Below are 26,804 nucleotides of genomic sequence, written 5' to 3' on the forward strand. Positions count from 1 at the left end.
AAGCCTGAACTTTGGCACTTTCTGACATCTTCACTGATACTTTACAATCCTAGCAAAGACAGATTTAATGGCAGGACTAAAGGACATGATTCTACTTCCACCTTGGCGACGCCTGGTACACACCATATTCTATTGCTACTCTGAAATGGTCTTTTATTTCAGTTTTTCGCAGACTCAACAGCATGTTTAAAACAGAACTGGTTTAACTGGTCTGGCTGTTGCCTTGAATCACCAGGCAAGTGGTCCCTGAACCTTCACGACATGAGTGATGCTGCCTGTCCAGAATAATCAATGCGTATCAGATGTGTCAGACTTCCTGCCATACAACAAGCCCAGATCAGCTTTGTGTTCTAGTTGTCAGGAGATTTGGAGATACCGAAATTGCAGAATTAAAAAATGTCACTGAGAACTTATGCAACAATTCCACACGGTATTAGAGTTTCCAGAAGAGGCACAAACGCCTCATACTTCATAACACTAATCTAACTAAAATGGCGATGGTGAGGAAGTAAGTGCTCTTGTGGGATGTGCTAATTCTTAATAGTTTATTTTCCAGTTTCTTCTAAACACCTTAAATGCTTTGCTAGGCACTGTCAGAGACAGGATAATATACATCAGTGGTGCAGATTAGCTTAGCCATTTTTCTTAATATGTACATACTAGCTTTAACTGAGGGCACCATTTCAAATTAAAAATGAAGAGGGGAAGGAAAAAAAACAAAAGACACCATTCCAGTAAGGATTTTTGCAACAGATTTTTAGAATGGCTCTGATGAATATCTTATCGTATGATTTCCCATGGCCAAACTTTTCTTGGTATCTTAAAAACATGAAAAACTGAGTTAAAATTCATACATTCCCAACCTTTTTAAGTCTTGCAAGCAGACTGGCTACATGGTCATGCTGCTCTGCTCTGGCGAGATCTTCTGCTGTTTTCCCATCCTGTTAAAACACAAATTATCAGCAGCAATTCCTTCCTTTTGCCCACAATAAAAAGATCACATGCAACATAGCTCAGCTGCTCAAGGCAGTAAGAGAATTGCTGTCAGATGCAAATGAGATAGGGAGAAGAAACGAAAACCAAACAAAACCAACCAGTAACAATCACCCCCCACCAGAATCTCTATTTTTTAAATTGTCAAAAAAAATATGGTACAATGCAGAACAGTGGCACTTCTTTTATAAATTGGCATCTGGATGCCACTGTAACAGGATACTTTGCATTCAGAGCCTGAGAGCGATGCCAATACTCCCTGTCTGAATTCCTCTTCTCTTCTCACCAATTAGAGGATGACTGCAATTTCTACATATTACATACTGAACAGACCTAAAATTTTAAACAGTTCACAAAGAGGGGACACATCAGCATATTCACTCACATGAATAGCAGGTAAATTTTGTTTATGAATGAATAAAGAATGACAGTGGCATATCAGTCACTGGAGGTTTCCAGAAAGCAAGAAAATTGTAAGGGATGTGGATTAAAATGCATCAGCAAATTTAAAAGGAGAAGCAAAGCTGCCTTCAGCATTCTAGTCTTCCCATTTAATTACCCATGTTCCACAGGTCAGCAGTTTAATATTATATAGGCTGAAAGAAAAATTGCTCACTACTTTCACTCTTACAACTATATTAATGCTATTGCGTTGGTTTAAATTTTGGTAAGAGGTGACTAATTTATGAGCACTTTGCTTCTTTCACTCTCTCAGATAAGAGCTTTCAATTATTAAGAAGTAGTACTGGAAAACTAAGATCTCTTTCTTGGGTTTCTATCTTTGATTTTACCAGTTTTTCATGTGAAACCTGCATTGTCTTAAGTAGTTCTTGAGGTTACTGTAATTATTATCCCTACATATGAAATAAATATCTTTGACAACTGAGTGTCCACCTAGAGATGCCATTTTCAGGTTTGCATAAAAGTTACTATGTACTGCAGAACTTCAGATAATTCAGACAGAACAGGAACAGAACATTAGCAAGAAACAGCCAAAATTGTAGTTGATGGCATGAACTGACTAAATTTGAACCGATACTTTACCCTTAAATTCGTTCCATAGTTGACATGTAATTGCAACTTTAGTAAAGAAACGTCTGAATGTATTTTTTAAAATTAATTTTCCTTAGAGAAGATATATCAACGGGGAAGAATCTCTTTGTCTGTGCTGACCCTACCCTCCCAATCCCAGTTAATCCCGAGTGCCTGCTGTATGAGAGGAAGAGTGGTCCAGTGGCTGGGCAGCTAGCCTGCCATCAGGAGAACTGCTTCAATACTTCTACTGCTTCCTGAGTTTTCAGTCTTGGGCACATCCAGGGGAATCAAAAACCTTCAAATAAAGAGGAAACCTTGATCCCCTTTTCCTGAGAATCCCTGTGGTAACAGGATGCAGCCTTCATCAACCTAAAGACTGAATTTTATCTGGATCGCCAAATCTTTGGCCCCCTCTTAAGTCCGGAGCAGGATTGCTACAGCCTTGCCCTGCACTCTTCCAGAGCGCAGTATGTTCCTGTTGCAACATAAGGCTGGACACGGCCTGGCAAACTCCAGCACCGAGCACATATATGCAGTGACAGATCCCTGCATGGGCATTGCCCCTTTGAATCAGAGCAGGTCCCACACCTCTCAGGGGATATGCCACAACTGCTGTGGCATGGCTTGGCTAACCTGACACCCTTGCTTGCTGTGTCTCATTGGTCCATGGGGGTTTGTTCTGGCTCCAAGCCTGGCTTTGGCTAAACAGCTGTACTCTGATATATCCTTTGCTGAGCTCAGTCAGAGCTGTTAGAGCACACACACAAAGGAAATAACCATCTGGCGAGTATTTGGCACGAGGTGTGGATGGCAGTGGCTCAGCCAGAGCCTGATCGGTGAGCATGGTTATAATGGGATGGAAGTGACTGCTCCCAAAACTGGAAAAATAGCAACAGAATGGTTCAAATTGCTAAAAGTCTAAGCAGACATGTGCACAGAGCAAGCCTAGCTGTAACAGTGGGATGGCACTGTCATGACCCAGAGTTCCCTGCCCGCTTCCTAACTGGTTCCTGAGCTCAAGACCAGCTGTCTGACACAGCTGTCTAATCTTGGTTCAGACTGCTGTGAAGGAAGAAGGCCTGAAAAGCAGCCCCGTCAGGGGCTTTCGTGCTACCTTTTGTTCAGGCATTGCTCTTGGGCTGAGCTTTTTGCCCTTGGTCCTCACCTGAGCAACACTACAGCCATATGCCTGCGTGTAGCCGTCTATCCCGCTGACCCGGCCACTGACTTCCAGGTTTGACCTTGAACCTGTCTCTTCACTATGGACTAGCCATCACTTTGGCTGACCATGGTCATGGAGCCCAATTCCTGACCTTGACTTAACCTCAGAGCTGCGTCATTGTTACAGTCTTTCTGGCAACCAGGACTCTTGGCTGAAGCTGGTTGCTATCACTGGACCTGCTCTGCTTGCCTTGCTTGGGTACTGTGGGACTGGGCCCTTGTTAGTGAGGACACTGTCCCTGCTTGCCTTGTTGTTTACTCTTGGCTCCTAGCTCACCTTTCCTTATGGAGCAATGCCTTAGCAAGGGCATTACCAGACAAGCATCATTTTTGAAGTCCATGGTCATCAGACCACACAGTAAACACAACAGCCAGAAAGGACTGTGGAGTAGGTGAAGGACACCCCAGAGCACTGGCAACAAGCACCAAGTACAGTAGGAAGAACTCTATGTCAAATTTACCCCAAAAAAGCATTTTGAGATGTTTACATTGACAGATGCTAGCAGTTCAGTTCACATATCTGCTGAAAATTTAGGCTCAGATCTGGAAGCTCCATTTGTTGATTGAGACAACACATGGAAAAAGCATTTGCTTCCATGTAAAAGATATTAACAGAACAAAGTTCAAGATCACGCTCCTCAGAAATGGCATTCTGAGGGAAGAAAAAGGTAATTAATTCTACTGCACTGGCTCAGAAAGAGCTGTTAGTAAGACTTTTCAGAACAGTCTAACATCCACCTAGCAAACTAATGCAAAACTGAAATGCTATTAAAATCACCACGTGCAGTTCCTCCCTTTCTCTCCTCCTTTTCCCTTCTCTCTGCCACAACACTGCTGGAATAATGGATAGTTATGTATATTCAGTCTGCCTCTTCTGCCAGATTTAGGATCAGCACAATTTACTTTGTTATCGCCTTCAAACTGATTTAAACTATCTTGGAAGGACAGAGTCCACACAGGCAATTATACGAACACAGCTGTCATGACAGAAATGAAGTGATACAGCTTAAGAACTCCCCCATCACCTTTTTGTTCTGTCTCTACAGTGTGTAGTAGTGAAAATACAGATACACAATGGGACATACCAAAAAAAAAAAAAAAAGGAAAAATAAGGGACAAAAACAGGTGATGAAGGAAAAAACACCCCACAAAGTCCACTGCGTGCACATTTCATTATTATTGATTAATAGGGGACATGGTAATCTACAATCTAGTAGTTATCAAAAAGTCATTTTAGATGCTAAACTTGTTTAAGCTACAATTCCAAGTTCATTGGTTTTAATGACTGCTTTTTGAAGGCTTCCTCCTGCCACTTGAGTTACATGCTTAGAGAAATAAAACTCATTGCTAAATGTACATGAAAAGAACAAAAACAGTTGTATTTTCTACCAAATGGGTAAAGCAAATGAACAGAAGTTTTCTCCTTTTCCCCTCCATTTCAGCCATCTCAGGGATACTTCATAAGGAGAAGAACTTTGAAAAACATGGACTCAGCTAAAATCTAATCACAAAATGATTTCAGTAAACAGGGTGGTAGTTACTTCTGAGCAGAATGCATTGGTCAGGGTGAGTAGCAACGTAAACTGATCCAATGTGTCTGAAAATAAAACATTGTTTGTTCAAAACACAGGTAATGGTGTGTATGATGTCTATAATGTATCACATGCATATGAGGTGTGCATGATGAAGGACACTTCATTCCTGGTGTGGATATGTCAGCTAGGAGGACATTTCTCACCTTAGTGAGAATGAAAAATACCTTCAGTGGTGCTAATTGAAAGCAGTGGTGCTGACTGATCTGACATAAATGATTTGTTTTACAAGGCTGGTTGCATGCTAGTTCACTCATCCATGCATCCACACATCTCTCACCATGAAAATAAAACTTTTTAATCCCCTGAAAGCAAGAAAAATATTGAAATTGAAAAAATTGAAATATAGATTTGTATGGTAACTGTATGTGATGTGAAATGATGTACATCTTAATGACAGTGGCCCACTGTGCTTACAGAAAACACAAGGCTACAAGTAATTCTTAGGTGAAGAAATTCTTAGGTGTAGAAGAAGTGATAGCTGTACTGTACCTTAATCAGTTTCAAATTCAGTTGTAAGAAGGGAGTAAGTGGACAACAGAGAATGCTTTTCAAGCTGTGGTGTTACAACAACCTAACTTTTTTTTTTTTAATTTCAAAATGTAATTATATTAGACCATTGTCCTTTCCGACCCCTCCCCCTTACCCCGAGAGATTAATTTGTTTCATACTATCGTACATAAAAGAAGCAAGAAGCATAACAGTATCTCTCAATACTTACAGAGGTTAAAGCTTCTACATTGGCACCAGTAAGACACAGGAACCGGACAACATCAAGAATGCCATTGTTTGCTGCCAGATGTAAAGGTGTTCTTCCATACTAACATGGGGAAAAGAGCGTCATTATGTTAGTCAAAGAACTTCACTCCAAATTCTATGACTAATAATAAAACATATTGTACAATTACTGATACGCAGCAAAGGTCTTGCAAATACTGTAAGAAAAAGTACTTTGATTACAGCTTAAGCACAGCTGCTTAAAGCTCAATTAAAAACAAAAGCTAGACTGACTACTTAAAAAATGGGAAACAATTTTATAGCTAAATCCCCCACAACTGTGGGGGAAACCTTTAGAGTTTTTTGGCTGTATTTGAGAATGTCTTTCTAATTCCCAGTAAATTTAATTGCATTTTCCTTAATTAAATATGAACCAGTTAAGCAACACTAAGTCCTTAACCTTTAAAGCTCTGGATTCCATTTAAATCCAGGTATTACTGGAGATTACATATCTGCAGTCTCCCCCATTCCACCCAAAGGAATAAAAGGGATGAATGCAAGAAGTCAGCTTGAAGGAATTTCTGCTTTCAGTGACAAAGTGCTGTAAGTTTTGCTTCCCCAATTTTTGCATTTCCCCCTCAATCTCTCCACTGACAACAGGTCCTCATGACATCCACTTCTGGTCTTTCATGTTCAGAGGTACTGTTATAAATATCCCTACCACGTATTCTCTGCTTCTAACTCCTCTTACTATTACTTCACATATTTTCATGCTTTCAATACTGTTCTCCCTGTTTCAACCCTACCTTCAGAAACAAACTCACAAAATTCCTTCATGAAAGAGTATTTGAAAGCAAAGCTAACTTTCTGACAACTGGAACCTGAAAAGACACCCGGCTCCTTAAAACCCTATACCTCAACTCAAACAGCATCCTGGCTTGTATCAGGAAAAGTGTGGCCAGCAGCACTAGAGAAGTGATCGTCCCCCTGTACTCAGCACTGGTGACGCTGTACCTCGAATACTGTGTTCAGTTTTGGGCCTCTAGCCCCTCACTACAAGAAGGACATCGAGGTGCTGAGCGTGTCCAAAGAAGGGCAACAAAGCTGGTGAAGGGTCTAGAGCACAAGTCTTATGAGGAACAGCTGAGGGAACTGGGGTTGTTTAGCCTGGAGAAAAGGAGGCTGAGGGGAGACCTTATCACTCTGTACCCCCCAACCTGGGAGTCGGTCTCTTCTCCCAAGTAACAAGCGACAGGACGAGAGGAAATGGCCTCAAGCTGCACCAGGGGAGGTTTAGGTTGGATATTACAAAAAACTTCTTCACTGAAAGGGTTGTCAAGCACTGGAAAAGGCTGCCCAGGGAAGTGGTTGAGTCCCCATCCCTGGGGGTATTTAAAAGATGTATAGATGTGGCACTCAAGAGACAAGGTTTAGGGGTGGACTTGACAGCGTTAGGCTAACGATTGGACTCAATCTTAAAGGTCTTTTCCAACCTAAACGATTCTGTGATTCTATGATTTTAAATAAACATGTGAGACGTTCTACTGCACATAGTCTGTGGAAAAAACAAACAGTGCCTTCAATCGGTATTACATACATGTGGGACAATGCCAGATGTGAGGACCAAGGATAAATGGTTGTTAGGCTAGTGCACTCCCATTACAGGGCTCCCTACTGAAGAAGACCAGTAGAAACAAAAGTTTGCTAGTTGGTAAGTCCCAAACCCACCCTTTCAAATAAAGAGCACTCTAAAAATCACGCTAGTATACATGACTCCTAAAAGAATAACAGGACACAAACTTTAACCACAGCTTCTGTAGCCATGATCCCACCCCCACTGAACAGTTGAAGACTGATTATTTTTCCCACAGCGTGCTCGCAGCCAGGCCACTGATGCCAGCTCAGCATTCTCCATTATGAAAAGAGGTGCTAATCCAGCCTTGTGCTGCATTAACTCACCTTCCCCAAAATGTGTTCTCAGCTGTGGATCTGGATTTAATTGCCCAGTCAATCAGGTTTAAGCTCAGAGGCAGGACTGGGGAGCTCATTACTGTAAGTTTTTTCACTTGGCAGCTGATGATTTTAATTATTAAAACCAAAAGTGACTGTACTGGACAATCCAGGCCAAAAGGCCCATAACTTTTTTTAGCTGGCTAATACAGAGAAGGTCAGTGCTTCGGTAGTAAACGGTAGTTAACTAGCAAAATGTTATCGCCAGAATATGTACTTTTCCAGAAAAACAAAGAAGCTACAATACCTGAATCAAACAAATTGCAGATACCAACATAAAGACTCATATGAATAACTTTTAAACTTTGTAGCGTATAAAAATTAAATAGGGCAGAGAAAGACGTTCAGAGTTAAATACCAAGCCCTAAGCCCCACAGTCTGGCAGCAGAGTCCAATGGCTGACCTTAACCTATTTAAACTAACCAAAGAAAAAGTTTCCTGAAACAGCTTACTTTACGAGAAAAGATCTCTAGGAGGAAAGCCAGATCTTAAACCTGTAAAGCATCACATTCAGTTATTCCATTACACTGCAGCACTAGCTGAACAGAAGAAGCAAACAAGGCACTAGTATCTCAGAATTTAGGGACAGGCTATTAAACATTCTCTTTGGAAAGCGCTTACAACAATTACGGACAGTTCACATTTTCAGCTGGCAGTAATCCAGTGATATGCACTGGAATCAACATTTAAAATTCCTCACTCAGACTGCTGACTTCAACTTTCGAAAATAATTTCAGATTTAACATTTTAATTCTGAGATTTCCTGTACCCTGCCAGTGACAATTTGTTTAATAGGAACATTAAAACTATTCTAAGATAAATGTTTGATTAGGATTTATTTTAATAAATCAACTAAATGCAGAAAAACATAAACCAGCCAATATGACACTTATTTTTATAACCGGGAATAGAATCTGCAGTTGAGTTAAATCCCTTGTTAGATGACAGTGAAGATCTTTTAATGTAATTTGGAGAATTCAAAGCAGATTTTTCATAAAAATGTACGTCTTCAATTCTCTATATAAATTACTGTTACTAAATCACATCAAATCAAGGCCAGCAGCAATGCACTTCATCTGTTCTTCAGTGCCTAGATGTAATCTGCACAAAACAAAGCTATACAGCTAGGGAAGAAGGTTGGCATATACTTCAACATCGGAGTTGAGTGGCAAAATACACTGTGATAATTCACTTGGGCTCTTTCTTCATGGATCTTTTATCATCTATTCAACTGAAACAAACTTAGGTAAATTTGCAAGGCGAGTCATTTAATGCTTTGCATTTGGCCACTTTAAGAGATAAAAAATAAAAGGAAAAACATTTTTCATATCAGAGACCTGGAAAAGGTCATCTAATGCAATAGGCAAGCTATTAAACAAAGTAGTTCAGTACCCGTATTCCATTTACCTTATTAGTGACATCCAAATTACAACTTCCTTCACAGAGTGCCATCACAATAGGAACATTCCCATCTTTGCAGGCCACATGCAGGGGAGTGTTGCCATGTCTGTCTTGGAAATCCACAAAACATCCTTGACTGATGAGAGTTTTAACTACTTCTATTTGACATCTTCTCACAGCAAGGTGTAGGGCTATATGACCATCCTGAAATCACAAGACAGCTTGTAAGTGAGATTTAATAATGCTAAAAATCAAAGCATTTTGCAGTCACAATCATTTCATGTAACTGAGTGCATCTCCTTGCCTCAAGAATCACAATGTTTTTTATTTTTGTTTTGAAGGTGGAGGTAGGGAGATGCACAGTATCCGTCAGAACAAATCAGCTATGGGATGAAAGCAAATTTCTATTAAGCCACTGGGCTTTCCAGTGGAACACATGAAATGCAAATACACATTCTCTACTGACGACTTCCCTAGGAGGTGGGAGAATGACCAACTGTAACAACCAGCTGCATATTGTAAACCACTCTAGTGTTTACTGACAGAAGTTAGTGATGCAAAAGTCATGCAGCCTGCATAGCGATGAGTAACTTTAGAGACAGAGCTTTCCCTCTCTGTGGAACAACTTAAAGAGACAATGCGACTGGAAAAAACAATTTAATTCTTTTAAAGGCAAAAGCATTTTTCTGAACTCAGTTACTAAATAGTTATTAAAGCATCATCAATGGATGCTTTACTAATGGATGGCAGCTAAAAGGACAAGCATACCAAAACTACAGGCAATGAAATGCAAAAGTTATATGTTGGGATTATACCATGAAAGGCAAAACCCGATTCTCAATCAAATAGAGTTATATTTTTAAATTGTCGGAATTTATCTTTTTGGAAATAGGTGTGATTTATCCAACCCATAGTTGGATAAATCCATCTTTTTTCTGTTAACTGAATAGCTTGTTGCCAATTACAGAACCCAATGTTTCTGCCATTTTTCATAGACTGTTACACATAAGGTGATAATTAATAAGGTGATAATGAATCAGCAAAAACCAAATCGTGGAAAAATAATCAGTGGGCAACTTTAAAGACTACTGCAGTCATCAATAGTCTCTGTGTGAGCTGCTCAGAAAACCCACGTCATGGAAACAATGCTGGCTTGCAGCATTCAAATGAAGCAGTTCAGAGATATGGCTCTGTGACACCTGTGATCTCTGGATGTAATTCCTGACCAAAAGCAACTCAAACTAACCTTGTCTGTTGCATCAAGGTCAGCCCCATGTTCTGCCAAGCATTCCACAATATCATGGTAACCCCTAGCAGATGCTGTCAGGAGCGGAGTCTCCCCTTCTTTGTTTTTAATGTTCACGTTGCAACCTGCTTCACAGAGTGCTTTGGCAACAGAGTAGTAGCCGTGCCAAGCAGCACAATGCAGTGGGGTTTCTTCTTCCTATCAACATGGAAAATAAAATAAAAGTCAGAGCTGAACTAAATGCCAGGAGGAACAACTCCCCAGCTTAACAGAAAGACAGCAAGATGACACTAAAGAAAAAAGACTGCCTACTAAGAAAGCCCTATAAAAAGATGTTGTAATTTCTAATGCTGACATTCTCAAAACAAGAATAACTTCTGCTGACATACCAAGTGATTACGGTAACGCACTAGATTTTCATCATTACCTGGATTCTGAGAGTACTTATTTCTCACCATAAAACTATCTACTGACAACACCTTGCACAACAGCAATCTTAGTTTATATATTTCTATGCTCCTGAAGCTAACTATCATGGTTCTCTCACTTGAAAACTGATCCTCGTTCATAAGCAACTTCTACATCCTGTGTGCTGAGGGACTAATCCAGTGTTTAAAACAGATCGCTCACCAAGGAGATGGAAATCCCACTAGACTTGCAGTTTGAGGCAGATCACTCTGCATACCATGTTCAAAAATCACATCCTAATGACTTAGGAGCGCAGGCAGTGACTTGGGTACGTAGAAACCCAAGTCCTTTAAATGTGCATCACGACAAACCTTTGAAACTGTAGACACTTTGAGTTCAGTTGTGACTGAAGTTCTAATTTGTTTTTTGCTTGAACCCAGGAAGATTCAAAATATTCACTTTCAATCTCTGTGTACTTCATAACAGTTATGTGGCACACCATTAAGAAACTCAAATGTTTTACAAAAATACACTATTGAAAGTAGCCTACTGAAAAGCAGGGAGGATTAAAACCCACCAAAAAAGTCATTCTATCAAATTCTAAGAAATGGGATATGCTTTCTGTACCTGGCAAATATCAATGAGGAAACAATCGATGCTGATAATATTAGAGGACTTGGACAGTATTCAAGGTTTCTTTCAAAATCTGAGGAAAAATAAATAGTCGAACAGCATGTCCTGTGGTCCCTTGGCCTGCTGCTGCCTAAACGATATAAAGGTAGTCCTAGAGGATACAGCACTTGGGGAGGCCTGTGGAACTCCCACACACAGTTAAATTTCGGTCAAATGGATTTTTTTTTTTCTATTAAGCCTTTTCTTTCCTGTTTTCTCACAAGAGTTCAGAGCACTAAAGAAGCCCTCCTGAGCCCTCCTCTCATTTCCAACAATGAGTGCTTGACACTTTAGGAAAGCCCCATGACGGCTAAAAGCAAGCTGAAGTCAAGGCAAAAACTAATAAAAAGCTTTAGCTGAAGTCACAGAGCACACACCACCACCCATACCTTCATGATATTGACTTTCTCCATGGTTAGGATTTCATTTTCAAGAGAACCTGTGTTTTATAACAGTGGTTCGTTCATGCACACTGTTTTTTGCATAGTCTTCATCTATTAAGAGGTATTGAAACCTCCATAATTCTGTTATATTTTTCAAATGCAAATATGACAGAGGCAGCAAGGCAAGACTAAGGGTTTTGACCACTCATACTAAAGCCTTATTTGTTAAAGAAAACCAGACAGTGTCCATGACTCACCTTGTCTTGAAAGTTTGGATTGGATCCAATGCCACAGAGAAACTGAACCACATCCACATGCCCGTACCGAGCTGCGACGTGGAGAGCGGTCTCTCCAGACTGCAATTACAGAAGAACATGCCAGTGTAATTTCATATGTCACCCCTAGATATACACTGCCGTGTACAGCCTGAATGTGTGTATGCTGCATGGGGTACACCTCCCTCCCCATAAACTAGCGGCACAGCTGTGGTCACAAGGGATCTCCTGCTTACAAACTGTAGTTGTACCATGACAGATACACCACCACCTGACAGGTTATTTCTTCAAAGGCCTTCCTTTTTCAGAACTTATTTTCCTACTTAGTTTGTTCCAGGTCACAGCCACAATGGGATTTCTGAGCAATACGAGGCGGCAGCTGTGTGTGCAATTGATGTTGAAACAGACGTCCTATTTCTATTCATACTATTTCCATACGTCTCCCCTCTGCCCTGTATATACAAATGTAGGGAGTTGGCCTAACACCTTGGTATATCCCAGCATATTTTGGTCATTACATGTAATTATTTGCAACTTTTTGTTGAAATTATATGAAAAAGAAATGGTATCTTTATTAAGAGAGTAAACTCTTTCCTAGTAGTCCTATCAGGAGTCGAACGCTAATTTTGCTAACGTGCCCTGCCTTGCACTAGTTCCCTCAACAAAGCAAACTGTGTTTCACAGGTATAATTGCCTCTGTACTGGAGCTTTGGCTAGTATAAAAACATCGCTATGGTATAAGATTTTAACAGCAACAACTTTCTAGGGCAAATGTTGCTCAAGTAACACTGCTGGAGACAAGGTAAGTGCTCATCAGCTATAAATTGTTAGGCTTCATTATACTCAACTTAATAACAGTCAAATTTACTTGTCAGACAAAAGTGATTTTCAATCAAGAGGAATGAAAAATAGAATCACGATTTTACTCTGAGTTCCAATGAGCAATCTAGTCTTCAAGCGAAAATTAATTTAGGTTTGTACTTCCCCACCTACCCACCATGTACTCACCACATTTAATATGCACGCTTGGTTAACATTTGTCAGGAAAATAATCAGTACATCCAGCTACTTTAAAGCTGTGTTATCACAGCCCTATATGTCAGCTTACAAAACCACACTGAAAAAGCCAGTCACATTCTTGGAATTATGGCACAGCTGAGAATCATTCCAATTGAAAGACCTCGCTCTTTGCTAAGATAAAAGTTATGGAAAAAAGGCTCTCTGCATGAAAAATGAAAAGAATTTTTTTCTTACCTTATCCTTAACATCCAAAGGACATTTATTATCATTGAGAAATTTCAGTGTTTCTACATGACCATGTCGAGAAGCCCAATAGATTGCGTTAGATCCAGCCTGTCAAAAATATTTGATTAGAGAGGTTATTGATCAATTTAGAATCCTAATTCTAGATTTTCAACTGAGGTACACATGCACTTAGATCTACACAGATATATTGATATATATCAAGCTTATATGAACATGTTTACTTTAAAAAAAAAAATCTTCAAATTGGTTCAACAACCCCACATACCAACAATGACAACAAAAACCCCTCTATGCAAGGATGATTAACAGGATCACTGACTGTTTGAAAGGATGATCCTCTTCCCTCATGTAAGGGAGTTTTTTGGAAAGAACAGTCAGGAGATAAAAGCTTTTCTGCTGCTTACTTTACCATCTATTACATAGACAAGAAGACAGTGCTTCAAGTTTGCTTTAAATGAACCCAGGACCGCTATAACACATTTTGAAAAAAAAATTATTGCAAAGCATACCCTCCATCATCTATGAGTTTTAGTTGTGATATTCCTCAACGCTAAAATGTGCATTTATTAAATAAAGTTCACCATTGTGTTTTAGGGCAATCACTAATTTGAACTAATTGAGGCAATTGTGTAAGCATGAACTACAATTTAGGATAAGTGTCATTCAAATTACTTCAGCTAATAAAGTGATGGAAATCAGAGGATATGCACTAGTAATAAGTGACATTATTAAAGATTTGCTTTTATCTTTTTGCTGTAGAAGACAGAAAACAGGCTCTACAGCACAGATTTTTTCATTTCCAATACAGCTTGGTCTGAACTGCTTGTCCTCTGCTAACTGTACTAAAAAACTTATACAGAGCAGTGACAAAGCAGAGCTCTGACCTTATCTTGAACATCAATACGGGATCCACGCTTTAAAAGCAACTGAAGCATCTGAATGTTTCCACAGCCAGCAGCAATCAGTAGCGGAGGTGTTCCATGCTGACAATGAAATACAAGCAAGAACGATATAGTTAATTTTTCAAGGATTAAGAAAAGAGAGTGGAGGAGAAGGCAGTTATTGAATGGCACCTCTGGATTTCCAGTTTCAAATTAAGTCTTCAAGGAATACTGTATAGAAAATAATTTGTCCCTTTGTCCGAAGAAGTTTATTGCGCAGCAATCTTCCATATTTTTGGGATGAATTCCCATTTACTAAATGATACACCGCACATTAAAGGCATGATTTTCAAATTAGAAATATAATGTTAAGCTCTAATTAGCCCAATTTGGCAAGGATGTTCCCCTTTGCAACTTCCATTATATCTACTTTTTAAGCCAGATTACCTAAGGTGTTTGCCACACCACCTCAAAGACACAAGCCACCAGCAACATATGGGAAAGTCAAATGGGACTGCACCATTAAAACAAAAAATACAGTGATTTCTTGAAAGGTTCAAGACCTTATCACAGTAAAATGACAGATGCTTTACTTTTATAGTGCTCTTCATTAATATTTCTCAAAGTATTTTATAATGAGCGTCAGTATAACCACTCAAAAAAGTGAAAATTAGAGCAGAGATGATTTATCCAAGGTTAAACAGCGGAGCCAGAAACAGAACTTTGGTCTCTTGGTCTCAGTTCCAATACTCCCATTAGTACAGCAGCAGTACACTGAAATAGTGTAGTAGGCAAGTAATTTCATTCCTGAACATGAACAACATCATCTAATATTATGTTCACATAACCAGTTTCTGCAGTATGGGACTTTTGTTTCTAACAGTGCTTTGCAAAGTCAGTTTTTGGCAGTCTGGTTATTCCTACATGTTCTGCCATCTTCATCTGCCACAAGAAACAACAACTGCAAACAAAAGCAAAGGCTGATATCTGATATATCACAGCTCTTGACAACGGATTTGATTAATACTTTTTCAAAGGCCTAGGCAAAGAAAAACATTCTGGGCTCCATTTTCAGGTAGTTTGAGAAGACTGAACACAGAACACATTAAAATTTCTCCTAAAGAAAGGCAGAATTATTTCGCATCCACTTGTCTCTTCCTTTTCATTTCAGATGTTACATTTTTATTTTACAACCACGTTGCTCTATTCAACAGGGTGATAGCTAGTCCCCCACGCACCTCAACACAGACCCACACTACCTTGTTGGGTTGATTGACATCGTAATTTGTCAGAGATCCCAGAAGGTGCTGTAATCCAGGAACATTGTCATCATTGATGGCATGAATAATAGCTTTCATCACAAAAGAATCTTCCTCATCCTTGTAATTAGATGAGAAAGAAGAAAAATTGTTAGCTTCAAGGAAAAAAATCCCTATCTAAACAGCTGCCAAGACATTTAAAAAATTTAAAACAGTAAAATTTTCAAAGTGTTTTATAGTGCTTCAGCTGCAAGTTGTAATCCTTCGTGAAGCATATGGCTAACATGTACGCATGTTATTTGAAAACCCACACCAAAAGCCCCCACACTTTTTCTAGTACAATATGCCCTCTTCTTCACATACAAACCTGTTACTCAATGAGACTCCAAACAAGTTTCTTTCATTAGGTGTATTTTCTTTTTCCTCCTAGGACTTTCAATAGATGCAACACTTACATGAAATGAAACTAATTCAATGCATATATGTGAACATTAAAGAAATGAAGAGGTACAAAAATACAAACTGGAGTATCAAGTTTCACACCATCCAGGAATATGACACAGGAGAGGTACTTTGGACCGCGCTTTCATCTATTCAAATGGACCAGTTAAAAATCTAGAGCATAAGTAATGAGCCTAGATACCTCTGCAGGTGTAACTTTATTTTTCTCCCATGCACTAAAATGTCAAACAACTGAAATTCACTGAGCCCAATATTTGGATCACTCTTACCTCCTCTCTCCTGAGGTTTCAGATTTTTTAGAATACTAACATTAGGCTACAGTCCTTTCTACTGCAGCACAGGTCTGAAATGCTGATCCCGTATTAAAAGGCATACTGATAGCTGAGGTGGGGGAGGCAGGGGAAGGAGGGCAAGACTGAGACAACAAAGAACATGGAAGCAGAAAGATAAGAGGAGGAAAAGTGGAAACAAGAGTGTGGAGTTGCACAGGAGGGATACAGGGAAGCTAATATGGATAAAAAGGGCTTTGCAGAATTTTTGAAGTTTGATCCTATTAAGGCACAGAAAAGATGAGGTTACCCAGCTCTAAACATATTAACATACATATGTTGCTGATCACAGGGAATTTGTGAAGTGTGTATTAAAACCTGGAGAGGAAGCTAAATAAGAATGCTTTTGGATTTACAAGCATGTGCAATTACAAACCATACAGCAATTGCTCCTGACTACTTAAATCTAGTAGACGTATATAATACCACAAACTGAATACCGTCCAACTTTAAAATTTCCTCCTTAAATAACTGCTTGTTCTGATACTGCTGTCTAGCATTCATTGGATCCAAGAGGGTCGCAACGGTTTTGACTATTCTGTTCAAAAAATGCAGTATTATTACTCTACACACTGCCATGAAAAATTCAGATGCAACTTTTCCACATTATAATTGCTACAGTACAAAAAAATCCTCCTGAATCAAACTTTAAAACTAAGACAGATGAATTTCTGGCACTAGCTATCAACCTTGCCATGGTAACTAATAAATTAGATTTCAAGGTTTATGTCATGCAGAAGATCAGACTATGGATAACTGACCTCTATAGCCTTAAAATCTATTCCTTCCTACATATGAGATTAATTAATTACACACATTTTCAATAGCCCAATATTTCTGTTAGAATCATTTCAGAAAATGTTAAGTTTCAGATGCAGTAAAGCATTCTACGTATGTAAGTACACACTTACCAGAGTATCATCGCTCCTAGCGACGCTCATGTTACTTCTGGACAAGAAAGATCTTGATAATCTTTGGCACAAGGATATTAAGCGCACTGATTGCTTTTTAAAAATAAGAAGAAAAAAGCTATATGTAAAAAAAAATCAAAACAGAATATTTGTGATAAGACGCTACTGCAGAGATTTTAAAGGAGTACTGTCATATTAGCAAAACAAACTGGAGTTTGACTTCAACACCCCCTAACTCCTTTTTATATTGCATCGAACCTTCAGTTTCTTTTGACATTTATAATCCGAATAGGCTACTCATAAGCACTAAGCAAAGCTACATAATATTTTTGGATTGCTACTATTTTACCCAGCTGTTCAAATACAAAGCAAAACAGATTTGTATTGCATCCTCTTGCTCACATTGAAAAAATTTAAATGACATATTTTAAAGTATGTACACACAGAAAACCTAAACTGAGTATAAATTAGCTGACAGCATTCCTTTAAACGCCATATTACAAAACAGTTTAAGACATTCCTAGACCCACCATTTCATTCTAGGGCAGCAGACTAGTACTTAGATTTTATAAATACTGTAGATGTTCACCTAACACAGACACTAAACTGTGGCAAAAAAATTGTACTGCATAGCTGGATGTTTTGTGCCTTTGGTCCATAGCTTAGTAAAATCATACTATTTCTTGGCCTCTGTGGAAATGAATAAAACTCCTTTTCTAATAATAGCAACCTCTGTTGTCTCATGTTTCATCTCTCCTCGTGATAAACAGATTTCTCATACAACAGAGTCCTGCCCTTGCTTAGTACCAGTGTGAACTCCCCAGTGTGCATGCTGAAGAAGGAAGGATAACTGTCTTGATGAACTTCTCCTTGCGTAGATCAACACTTTCAGCTAAATAGCTTGCCCCACTTCTGGAAAGATTAAGTGATGCCAACCTTCTAAACAGGTTGGCAGTCTCAGACCAAAAATGTTTTGCAAAAGAGACTGGTTTTTCCTTCCTACTCTGTTGAGTGTTGGCATAACTACTGGAATAACTACTTCTGTTAGGCCTGCTTAAGGGATGTTTGATTTACTGGTATTACTGTCACAAAAACATGTACCTACACTTAGAAGTGCCTTTTCTCTGAAAACATTACCAAGATAGATGATGACAGCACACAGCTAGATGCATAAAACAAACAATCCACACACAAGCATTTGTATGCAGATCATTAACAAAGAAGTCTTCTCCCATACCAGCACACTCAAGCAGCTAATTTATTCCAACTGACAGAGGAATGGGTTTCTTCTTCCTTCTTCTCCACCCTTAAAGGCACTGATGCTTCCCTGGAGCAGGTAATGTTACTGCATTTGTATGTCACCAACGTTTTGAAGGTTTATTGAATGACTTACTTTCCATTTTCGTCGTGCTGCAAACTTTTTGAATTTCTCCATATTCACTGCAGATGCTTTTCTACTAAGTGCTTGCTGGGTGTCTTTAGGCTATGCGCAAAAGGAAAATAAAGCTGTTGTAAAATACCCCACAATTACAACCAGAACTTTCATAAAGCACCTTCCTGTATGTAAGACTCTGTCCTTCAGTGATGACTTCCACTTACACTATAATAATACTGTAATCATACTGTACTAACAAAGTAATTGTAGGCACATAATTTTAACGTCCACAGCCTAGTGGGACACGCAGATGGAATTTCTTGAGAAAATGCTGTAAAGGAAATCCAGACCTAAGAATATTCCATGCAGTACTAAAATTTGTTTTTTCCTTTTAAACAAAAAAAGCCAACAGCCAACAGCACATTCAGTTTTATCCTTCACCTCCCTCTGTGATGGAGGCATTGGATATCATCTCGTAGATAAATCTTGTCTTCTGAGAAGATTTCCTGGTTGATTTTAAATACAGTCAAACTTTGTTCCAGTCTCAGTGTAACCAGCTGCTGGGACCCAAAAAAATCACATCCCACCTACCTGTGCAGCAAGCTCTAAGGCTGCACCCTTTGAACTTTCTCATAGGCTAATACTAAGCACCAGTTACCAATGGAGTATACCAAATTTTGCATTATATGATCCAATACTTGAAGTCATTTTTATGGAGAAATGCAGGTAAAGGTAGTGATGGGAAGGGGGGAAAACAGGATATGACCAGTGGGGTGGGGGGAAAATGACCAGAAAGTTAAGATATAAAGGAACATAACAAAGTACAAAATGACATGTCTTGCTGCAGGAGTGGAGACCTTGGTCCCTGAGAGACAAACTTAGACGATGCTTGCTTCAGCAGTTTAAAAGATAATTTCAACACGTTCAACATGTTTCAACTCTTTAAGATTACCCCACCAAAAAGTCAGCAAAGCACAGTCAAATCTGTAGTTTGGTATATTGGTGTAGAAATGTCTGCTCTAGGATGCTGAACTGTGAACTGGAGCAGCTGTGTCACAGATGAATATTCTGCTAACTGGTTCTCTGGGAAGTGGAATGGGGTCAAATATCCACTGTGCATCCCCAAGACCTGGGAAATCAATGGCACTGAAGAGGTTTACTACTCACAATCAGGATCTGATACGGAATTGAAAAAATTGTGTGGCAGGTATTTCTACACACATTAAGAAGAATGATAGGTCCCATTTTCTCCCTCTCAACCTAGTCGCACCACAACAGCTTGATCCAAACTGAACACTGTGGAACACTGAAAGAAAAAGTGGACCACTGCCCTGCATCAACTGCTTTCTTCAGTCTAAAGAGGAAGGACAGAAGAGAGATGACTCTTTTTTGCCCAGTCTAAATAAGGAGATTAAAAAATGAAAAATGTGAGAGGAAATTGGACTGGATTCATAGAATGTATCTTTGTCACTGCAATGCTCCCTGAAGAGTAGCTTCTCTGCCTGCGCATGATTTTAATCTCAATAGTGGGCTACTTCCCTATTGCTAACTTACAGAGAGGGTATGTTAAAGAAGTCCACATTCTGCACGTGTTAGTTTTCATACAGACAGCTTTCCAAAACAGTACGTTATATTAAAGGATTATGCCAATTTTCTTTATTAAGGAACTTGAAAACCAAAAGCAAAGTATGTAGTGAAGAATGATTAAAACAGGACAACAGAGAATGAATTACATGCTAACCTTGATCCAAGGATGCAGCAAACTATCTTGAATAGTCATTCTCTTCCTTTAATAGAATAAAAGACAGAACTGTTTCAGATAGTAAAAAATACATACTGCTAGATGTTTATTAAACTAACATCTCAAAATTTCATGTAATTTGAAATACTAGAGACATAGGCTGCAACAGTGCATACACAAGAATAACAACTCACTTTGGATCCTTGACTAGAAGCCTTCGTATAAAATCTTTAGCTAGGGCACTGGTATTACTGAAGAACTCTTCTTCAAATTCATAATTCACAGCAGACACATTTGCTAATGTTTCCTGTTTGGTTTCCCCAAGAAATGGTGATGCACCACTTAGACTGCAAGAAAGACAGAACATTCCTCTCATTACATGTTTTAACATTGCTGTTTCAACCCTCTGAGGTCAAGTAACAGCAGAAAGTGAATATTCTTCTTTTCCACTTTAGGACTGCAAATGTACTTTCAGTAAGATGTGATCTAACAGGGCAGAAAGCTTTACTGTAATTTCAGGGAATATTGATTAAGATAAAGCTGCTGTGGAAAATCACTTACAGATTTCAAGACAGCTTCCCATGCTATCTCAATGCTGATTAGCGGCCACTCTTTCAGTAATTATACTATTGCTTTTATGATCATTCAACTTGAATCATGATGTGCAATCAAAATCGTTTGACTTGTATAGACGCCACCAAAACCCCAGAGGACAGGATCAGAATTAAAAAACAGCATTTGCAAGAACCACTCATAGATTTTGGTACTTACAGAATGTAAGTTATTACACCAATGCTCCTGGAGTGAAGGAAGGGGACCAAAAAAAAAAAAAGATGATGAGGGAGAAGGGAGAGAAACAGATGGAGGGAGAGAGAGGAGAGAAAAAAAAAAAAGGTTAGAACATAAGAATAATCATGAGAGATTTATTTCAAGTAAGATCCAATAACTTACCACATATCTGCTTCAAGGCCAAGAGGCTCATAATTTACTATTTCAGGAGCTAAAGGAGAAAGCAGGAAGATCAGTACCTAGTCAAAGAACAGATCTATGTCACTCTGAGCCTATATGTGTCAGAGATAATAAGCTAAGATACTGATAGATAGAAACACCGTAATGCAAGTCTAAGTTGGAACTGAATGCTACAAAGTGCTTATTTAAATTTCAAAATGTCATGAATTACACACAAATTACATCATCTGTAACTCAGCCAAACCAAGCTAAGCCACATACACTGTTTCACAGACTGAGAAAGAATAGTTTGAAGAAACAACAGTTTTCTCACCAACAAACTCTGGCGTTCCAAAGATATTTTTGAATTCATTTCCAAAGTCAATTTTGTGTGCTAAACCAAAGTCAATAATCTTGATTCGAGGCTTTGGCACATTCCTGTCCAACAACATTATATTTTCAGGCTTTGAGAAAGAGGAAGGGGGAGAGAGAGAGAGATTATACATAGGTACAAAATGTCAGACACATACCAGCATTCTTCAGCACTGAACACTTCTCTTTACCTCCTTCAGCCTCTTGAATTGCATCTTTAGCAGAAAAATCCTGTATTTTCCTATTACAATCTAACATATGCTAAAAACTAACTACAGTAAGTTCAGATTTCACATTGATGCAGAGTGCTATGATTTCCCCAGGGCCAAGATTCTACCTCTTGTAGATACAACAGCTGCAGTTTTCATGTGGACTGACCCTAAGTGAAGCACGGTGTCTTCAGTAAAGATCGCAGCCCCTGTGCTACAGCCATTCGAGCAGTGCTGGGAGCTTGCAAGGAACAAAGTCCTATAAACTAGTATTTGGGCTTGGTTAACATTACTCCCTGAAAGAGGTTTCTTTCACGCTGCACAAGCAATCAGGGAGGTAGATCTTGTTGCCTTTGCATCTCCAAGAGAAACTTTAGGAATGGTCCAGCTCCCAGATTTTGAGGCTCAACATACTTACAAAAAAGGATAAAGAGCAGGTTCTCATGTCTTTTCTAGCTATATTGTAGAATATGGACCAAATTTGGATTATTTTACCACAAAGATTTGCAAAACCAAAACAAAGCTAGAAGATAAAGTGTCAAGATTATCATCAAAGGAGCCTGCCTCTGCACTCCATCACTTTAACGAGCATTCAGAACCAGCTACTTAGTCTCCATATCCTGTCGTGTCCATAAGCTGGCGTGCTCTGAAGAGTTACTGGAGCTACACCCATCCTGCTCACGTTGTTAAGGACTTCTGGAGTCATTACGGACAGCTCTTCATCATCATCTGTCTTTTACCTCTCTATCCCAGCTACAGAGGCTGATATGTGCAAATGTGATTTTCTTCCTTCCCTCCCTAAATTTCTATTGCATACTTTTATTGTTCTGCATACTTTAATTCTTGCTGCATACTTTAATTCACATATTCTTGGTATCTAGTGTAAGGATGCTTTATTACAAGCACATTGGCAAAAGTTTACATTCTGTATTGTAAAAAATATATTTCTTACTAGATTCACAATTCTTTGCTCTTGCTGACTGTCATACAAAGACCAAATATATTACTGTAGGTAATGAGGATGAGACTGGAAAAGGTATGCTTACCCTGAAAACCATTCCCTTCCCTACCCCATCCCCAGAACACAGCACCTCTTTCAGAACCACATTAAAATACAATAATTATGCCTCCTTTTCCTATTATAGACATAGCTGCCAACTTCAGCAGACTTCAGGGAATGTACAGCTGCCTACCTCTGAAAAAAATCTTACAGAGGAAAACATTCTGAAATTGAAACATTAAAAAAGCAGTAACCGAGTTTAGATACAAAAGCTCTCTTTCATTACTAAAAGGATGCAATTAACAGTTTTTCTAAAAACAAACAAAAAAGCCCCAAAAGCAAAAAAGAAGAGGAAATTATCTGCTGTCTGCTCCACAAGAGTCTTTGTACTTAACTCTGTACTGTTGCAATTTAGTACCTATAAATAACGTTCACGTGAACATAAAATGCATACAACAGAAAAAAAAAAGTTGGGAAAAAGGCACCCTGTTCAGAATGTTTCATCCAGATCCCATTCGCATTCCATAAAATCATAATCATCATTTTTATTTCAAGATTGCTTCCTCAGATTGGTTTAATTTCGTCAGAAGTTGCCATTTTCCATGAAGAATCTTACATTAAAAACAGATGGGAACTATTTACAGTTCAGTAATTTATTTTCAATGGCTGAGCTTTCCCCTGTCTACATATACTAGCAAAACAAAACTACGGCCAAGATCTGCACAATGGCATAACTGTGGCTGATATTACAGAGGACTTTTAACGGATGTTGCTTACATTTGTCGAAGTTTTTATTTGCTCAACACACCTTAAGATCAAAGTGGGCAATTTGCAGAGAGTGGAGATACTGAACACCATTAAGTATCTGTTTGAGAAATTCTGTGGCTTCCTCCTCCGTGAGAGATTCTTTCTCAGCTAAGAAGTCGAAGAGCTCTCCACCTGCAACACTTGGAGAGCAGAAGCAGAGTTATTGACAAGCTTGCTTTAACCAACGGGTTCCTTTTAGCGTAGCTATTCTCAGACCAGCCTTGAAAAGGACGCAGATGCTTTAAATGTTGTCAACATCAGCAAAGATGATGAAAATTACTTAATTCAATAGCTGAAACAGTTAGTAACTACCCCTCCTCCCCCTGAAAAGAATACAATAAAGAGAGTCTTATTTTCAAACAAAAAAGGTGTAAAAAACCCAAACAAACATGGTTGGCTGTATCTAAATTTAAATGAAGTAAACCCCACCTACTCTCTGTATGCATATTTAAAAGAACAAAATGAAGTGTGAAGTATACTCAAAACATACTAATGTAATGAGACATCTAGAAAGTAAAACATGAATTGGCTCACACTACCAGTAAAACATCACATTTCCACTACCCCATTGAAAAATACAAAATTGAAAGCTTACTTTGAAATAGTTACTGGTAGCTGTCCTACTATTCAGTTTCTAAACTCCTCAAAGCATTCAACTCTTTGAAAATATATTCTGTTCTTTGAAATTGTGTATTACATTCAGCACATATGTTGCCTTCGTACTTTTAACATTACCGCACCTTTCCTACGTGGAAAAGCCACTGCTGCCCTTAGGACTATTTCCAGCAAGTGTTTTAGCTGCACGGGCATAAAGAAGAGAGGTAAGAAGTGAGGAGGCTACACAAGCACAGCTAGATTTTTGCATTCAAGGGAGAGGAATAAACTGGAGATGACCCTTTTCTCAGCTCAGTCAGCAGTCTGGCAAGAGCTGTGATAATTGTCAACACAAAAAGAGATACTGAAGTGAATAGGAAACATGAACTACAACTATTCTTAAAAAACAACCAATCTCCTTTCAGCTTAAGGACATATACTTAGATGACTGTCCACTGTGGCAAATTTTTTTTCCTGTTTATAAAAGCAGCATCATTACCTAGAAATGTCTCAGAGACCACAAAGATGGTCATATTATGCCCTATATTTTGCATTGTATTAAGTACACCCTAATTTATGTTGCCTTTCTGTGGGGAAAAAAAAAAACCTGTTCACGATTTAAAGTTTTGATCATGAAAAATAATGGGATTAACATATAACAACAGCTAAACAGTCTGGGCAAATTTCTGGAAATACATTTGACTTCTTTATCATGTCTACTTTTCAAGAGACTTAATCTGCATTATTGTAATGCAAATTGCATGAAAAGTGTATTATAATGAGTTCTTGGAGCTTTCACTGAGCTGCCTAGACAATAATGAGAGTATTGTTTTGGTTATTATTTGTGTTGTAATATTTTCTGCATGAAAGCAATTATTGAAACAAAATGCTATTAAATATAAGAATTATAGACTGGAAGGAAGGGAGGTCATTTTAGTATTTTTTTGTTGTTGTTGCTGTAGAGACATTAAAATGAAATTCCTAAAGATTAAGTACAGTTCATTATTTTACAGAGGCTGGTCAGCAATATCTTACAAATGGATACATATGCATATTCTCTCGTTGTTTGTTTCTGACTGAAAAAATAGCAAAAGGTTTTCAGGCTAAGGTCTGTACCTCTGCAGCACTTTGTGATGATGAACAGAAACCTGGATGGCGACACAGTGCTGGCATTTCTCTTCATTTCCAGTTGCTGGGCTAAGGGACCTACACATCACATGGAACTGGTTTCCACATATTTCCAAGTGGATGTTTGCTGCCGTTGCTGGGAGGCTGTTAACTGAGGCACAGCCATGCCACGCGGCGCTACCTCCCCAGCCGTGGCAGCAGCCACAGCAAAACCCAGCACCTTTACGCACTCAGCACGGTTTGGCACTGGGCTAACCATCACGCTTTGGTGAGCCAGCAGAGCTGGACCTTCGGCTGAGGAAGAGGCTGAAAGACTGCACCAAACACACCGCTATCCAGTCTGCTTTTCATGTAGATCACCCGCCCTGTGAAACAGTGAACGTGCCTGCTGATGCCTGAAGCATTCATCAGCAGTCACAAATGCAACGCAAGTACTCTGAGCATGCATTTTCAGCAATGCCGACTTGTAACACTGTGCTGCCCACTCTGCAGTGTAAAACAAGACTATGACAGTGTCACACAGGTATGGGTATGTTTCATGGCTGTTAGAGCTTGCTTTTATTCCTGTTGGCAGTTTAAAGATACACACTCTCTGTGAAACTTACTAGTCATCTATGAACAGCAGCATTGATTATGCATGTTCCTTTTAGATCCAAAAGAAAGACTTAATTCCCAAGGTTTACTTGTTTTCGAGATACCTAACAAAGAAACATAACTGTATTTGTGTAAAATGGAAAGAGCCTCTTCATCTTGTGTGCAATCATTCCGCTTTGTGCAATTTCACATTCTGGAAGTTTAGACTGCATGAAATTACAACTTTGATGTATGTGCATTTTTATGCGTCTGAAAGATGTCACATAGAATCGTTACGGTTGGAAAAGACCCTGAAGATCATTGAGTCCAACTGTTTGTGGATAGTTAATTGCATGAGATTGCATACAGCTATTCTCTAGCACTGCTGAGTACTATGCTCCTGCCTTTGCCACGGGTTAGTTCTAGTGACATTTCTTTTATGATTGTGTGTATCATGGGCTTTTGTGTGGTTTTGACTGGGACAGAGTTAATTTTCTTCACAGTAGCTAGTACGGGGCTGTGTTTTGGATTTGTGCTGAAAACAGTGTTGATAATTCAGGGATGTTTTAGTTATTGCTGAGCAGTGCTTACACAGAGTCAAGGCCTTTTCTGCTTCTCACCCCACCCCACCAGCGAGCAGGCTGGGGCTGCACAAGAAGCTGTGAGGGGACACAGCTGGGACAGCTGACCCCAAGTGACCAAAGGGCTATTCCACACCATATGACGTCATGGTCAGCAGATAAAGCTGGGGGAAGAAGAAGGAAGGGGGAGGATGTTCGGAGTGATGGCATTTGTCTTCCCAAGTAACTGTTACACGTGATGGAGCCCTGCTGTCCTGGGGATGGCTGAACACCTGCCTGCCCATGGGAAGTAGTGAATGAATTCCTTGCTTTGCTTTGCTTGTGTGTGCGGCTTTTGCTTTCCCTATTAAACTGTCTTTATCTCAACCCATGAGTTCTCTCACTTTTACCCTTCCGATTCTCTCCCCCATCCCAC

The 26,804-nt window shown here is 39.1% G+C and overlaps 1 protein-coding gene across 3 annotated transcripts in view; it reads right to left on the reverse strand.

Moving 5' to 3' along the window:
• The window catches only part of DAPK1 (death associated protein kinase 1), a 90,718-nt gene that overhangs the window by 15,336 nt on the left and 48,578 nt on the right, over nucleotides 1-26,804 (reverse strand). Inside the window, exons 4-19 of one of the 3 annotated variants that reach the window (XM_087741781.1) lie at nucleotides 23,515-23,653; nucleotides 21,460-21,589; nucleotides 21,129-21,177; nucleotides 20,949-20,975; nucleotides 20,372-20,524; nucleotides 20,178-20,223; nucleotides 18,455-18,544; nucleotides 17,062-17,154; nucleotides 15,360-15,479; nucleotides 14,104-14,202; nucleotides 13,208-13,306; nucleotides 11,936-12,034; nucleotides 10,216-10,413; nucleotides 8,976-9,173; nucleotides 5,563-5,661; nucleotides 864-941 (exon numbers count right to left, since the gene is read on the reverse strand). In XM_087741781.1, the coding sequence (XP_087597907.1) occupies nucleotides 864-941; nucleotides 5,563-5,661; nucleotides 8,976-9,173; nucleotides 10,216-10,413; nucleotides 11,936-12,034; nucleotides 13,208-13,306; nucleotides 14,104-14,202; nucleotides 15,360-15,479; nucleotides 17,062-17,154; nucleotides 18,455-18,544; nucleotides 20,178-20,223; nucleotides 20,372-20,524; nucleotides 20,949-20,975; nucleotides 21,129-21,177; nucleotides 21,460-21,589; nucleotides 23,515-23,653 (1,717 nt within the window). Of the gene's footprint in view, nucleotides 1-863; nucleotides 942-5,562; nucleotides 5,662-8,975; nucleotides 9,174-10,215; nucleotides 10,414-11,935; nucleotides 12,035-13,207; nucleotides 13,307-14,103; nucleotides 14,203-15,359; nucleotides 15,480-17,061; nucleotides 17,155-18,454; nucleotides 18,545-20,177; nucleotides 20,224-20,371; nucleotides 20,525-20,948; nucleotides 20,976-21,128; nucleotides 21,206-21,459; nucleotides 21,590-23,514; nucleotides 23,654-26,804 lie in introns of those variants that run through there. The other 2 variants (XM_087741784.1, XM_087741783.1) reach the window with 2 other exon arrangements.

This window comes from Nipponia nippon, unplaced genomic scaffold, assembly GCF_047370975.1.
Source record: "Nipponia nippon isolate SJK-2023a ecotype South Korea unplaced genomic scaffold, ASM4737097v1 scaffold_8, whole genome shotgun sequence".
NCBI lineage: Eukaryota > Metazoa > Chordata > Aves > Pelecaniformes > Threskiornithidae > Nipponia > Nipponia nippon.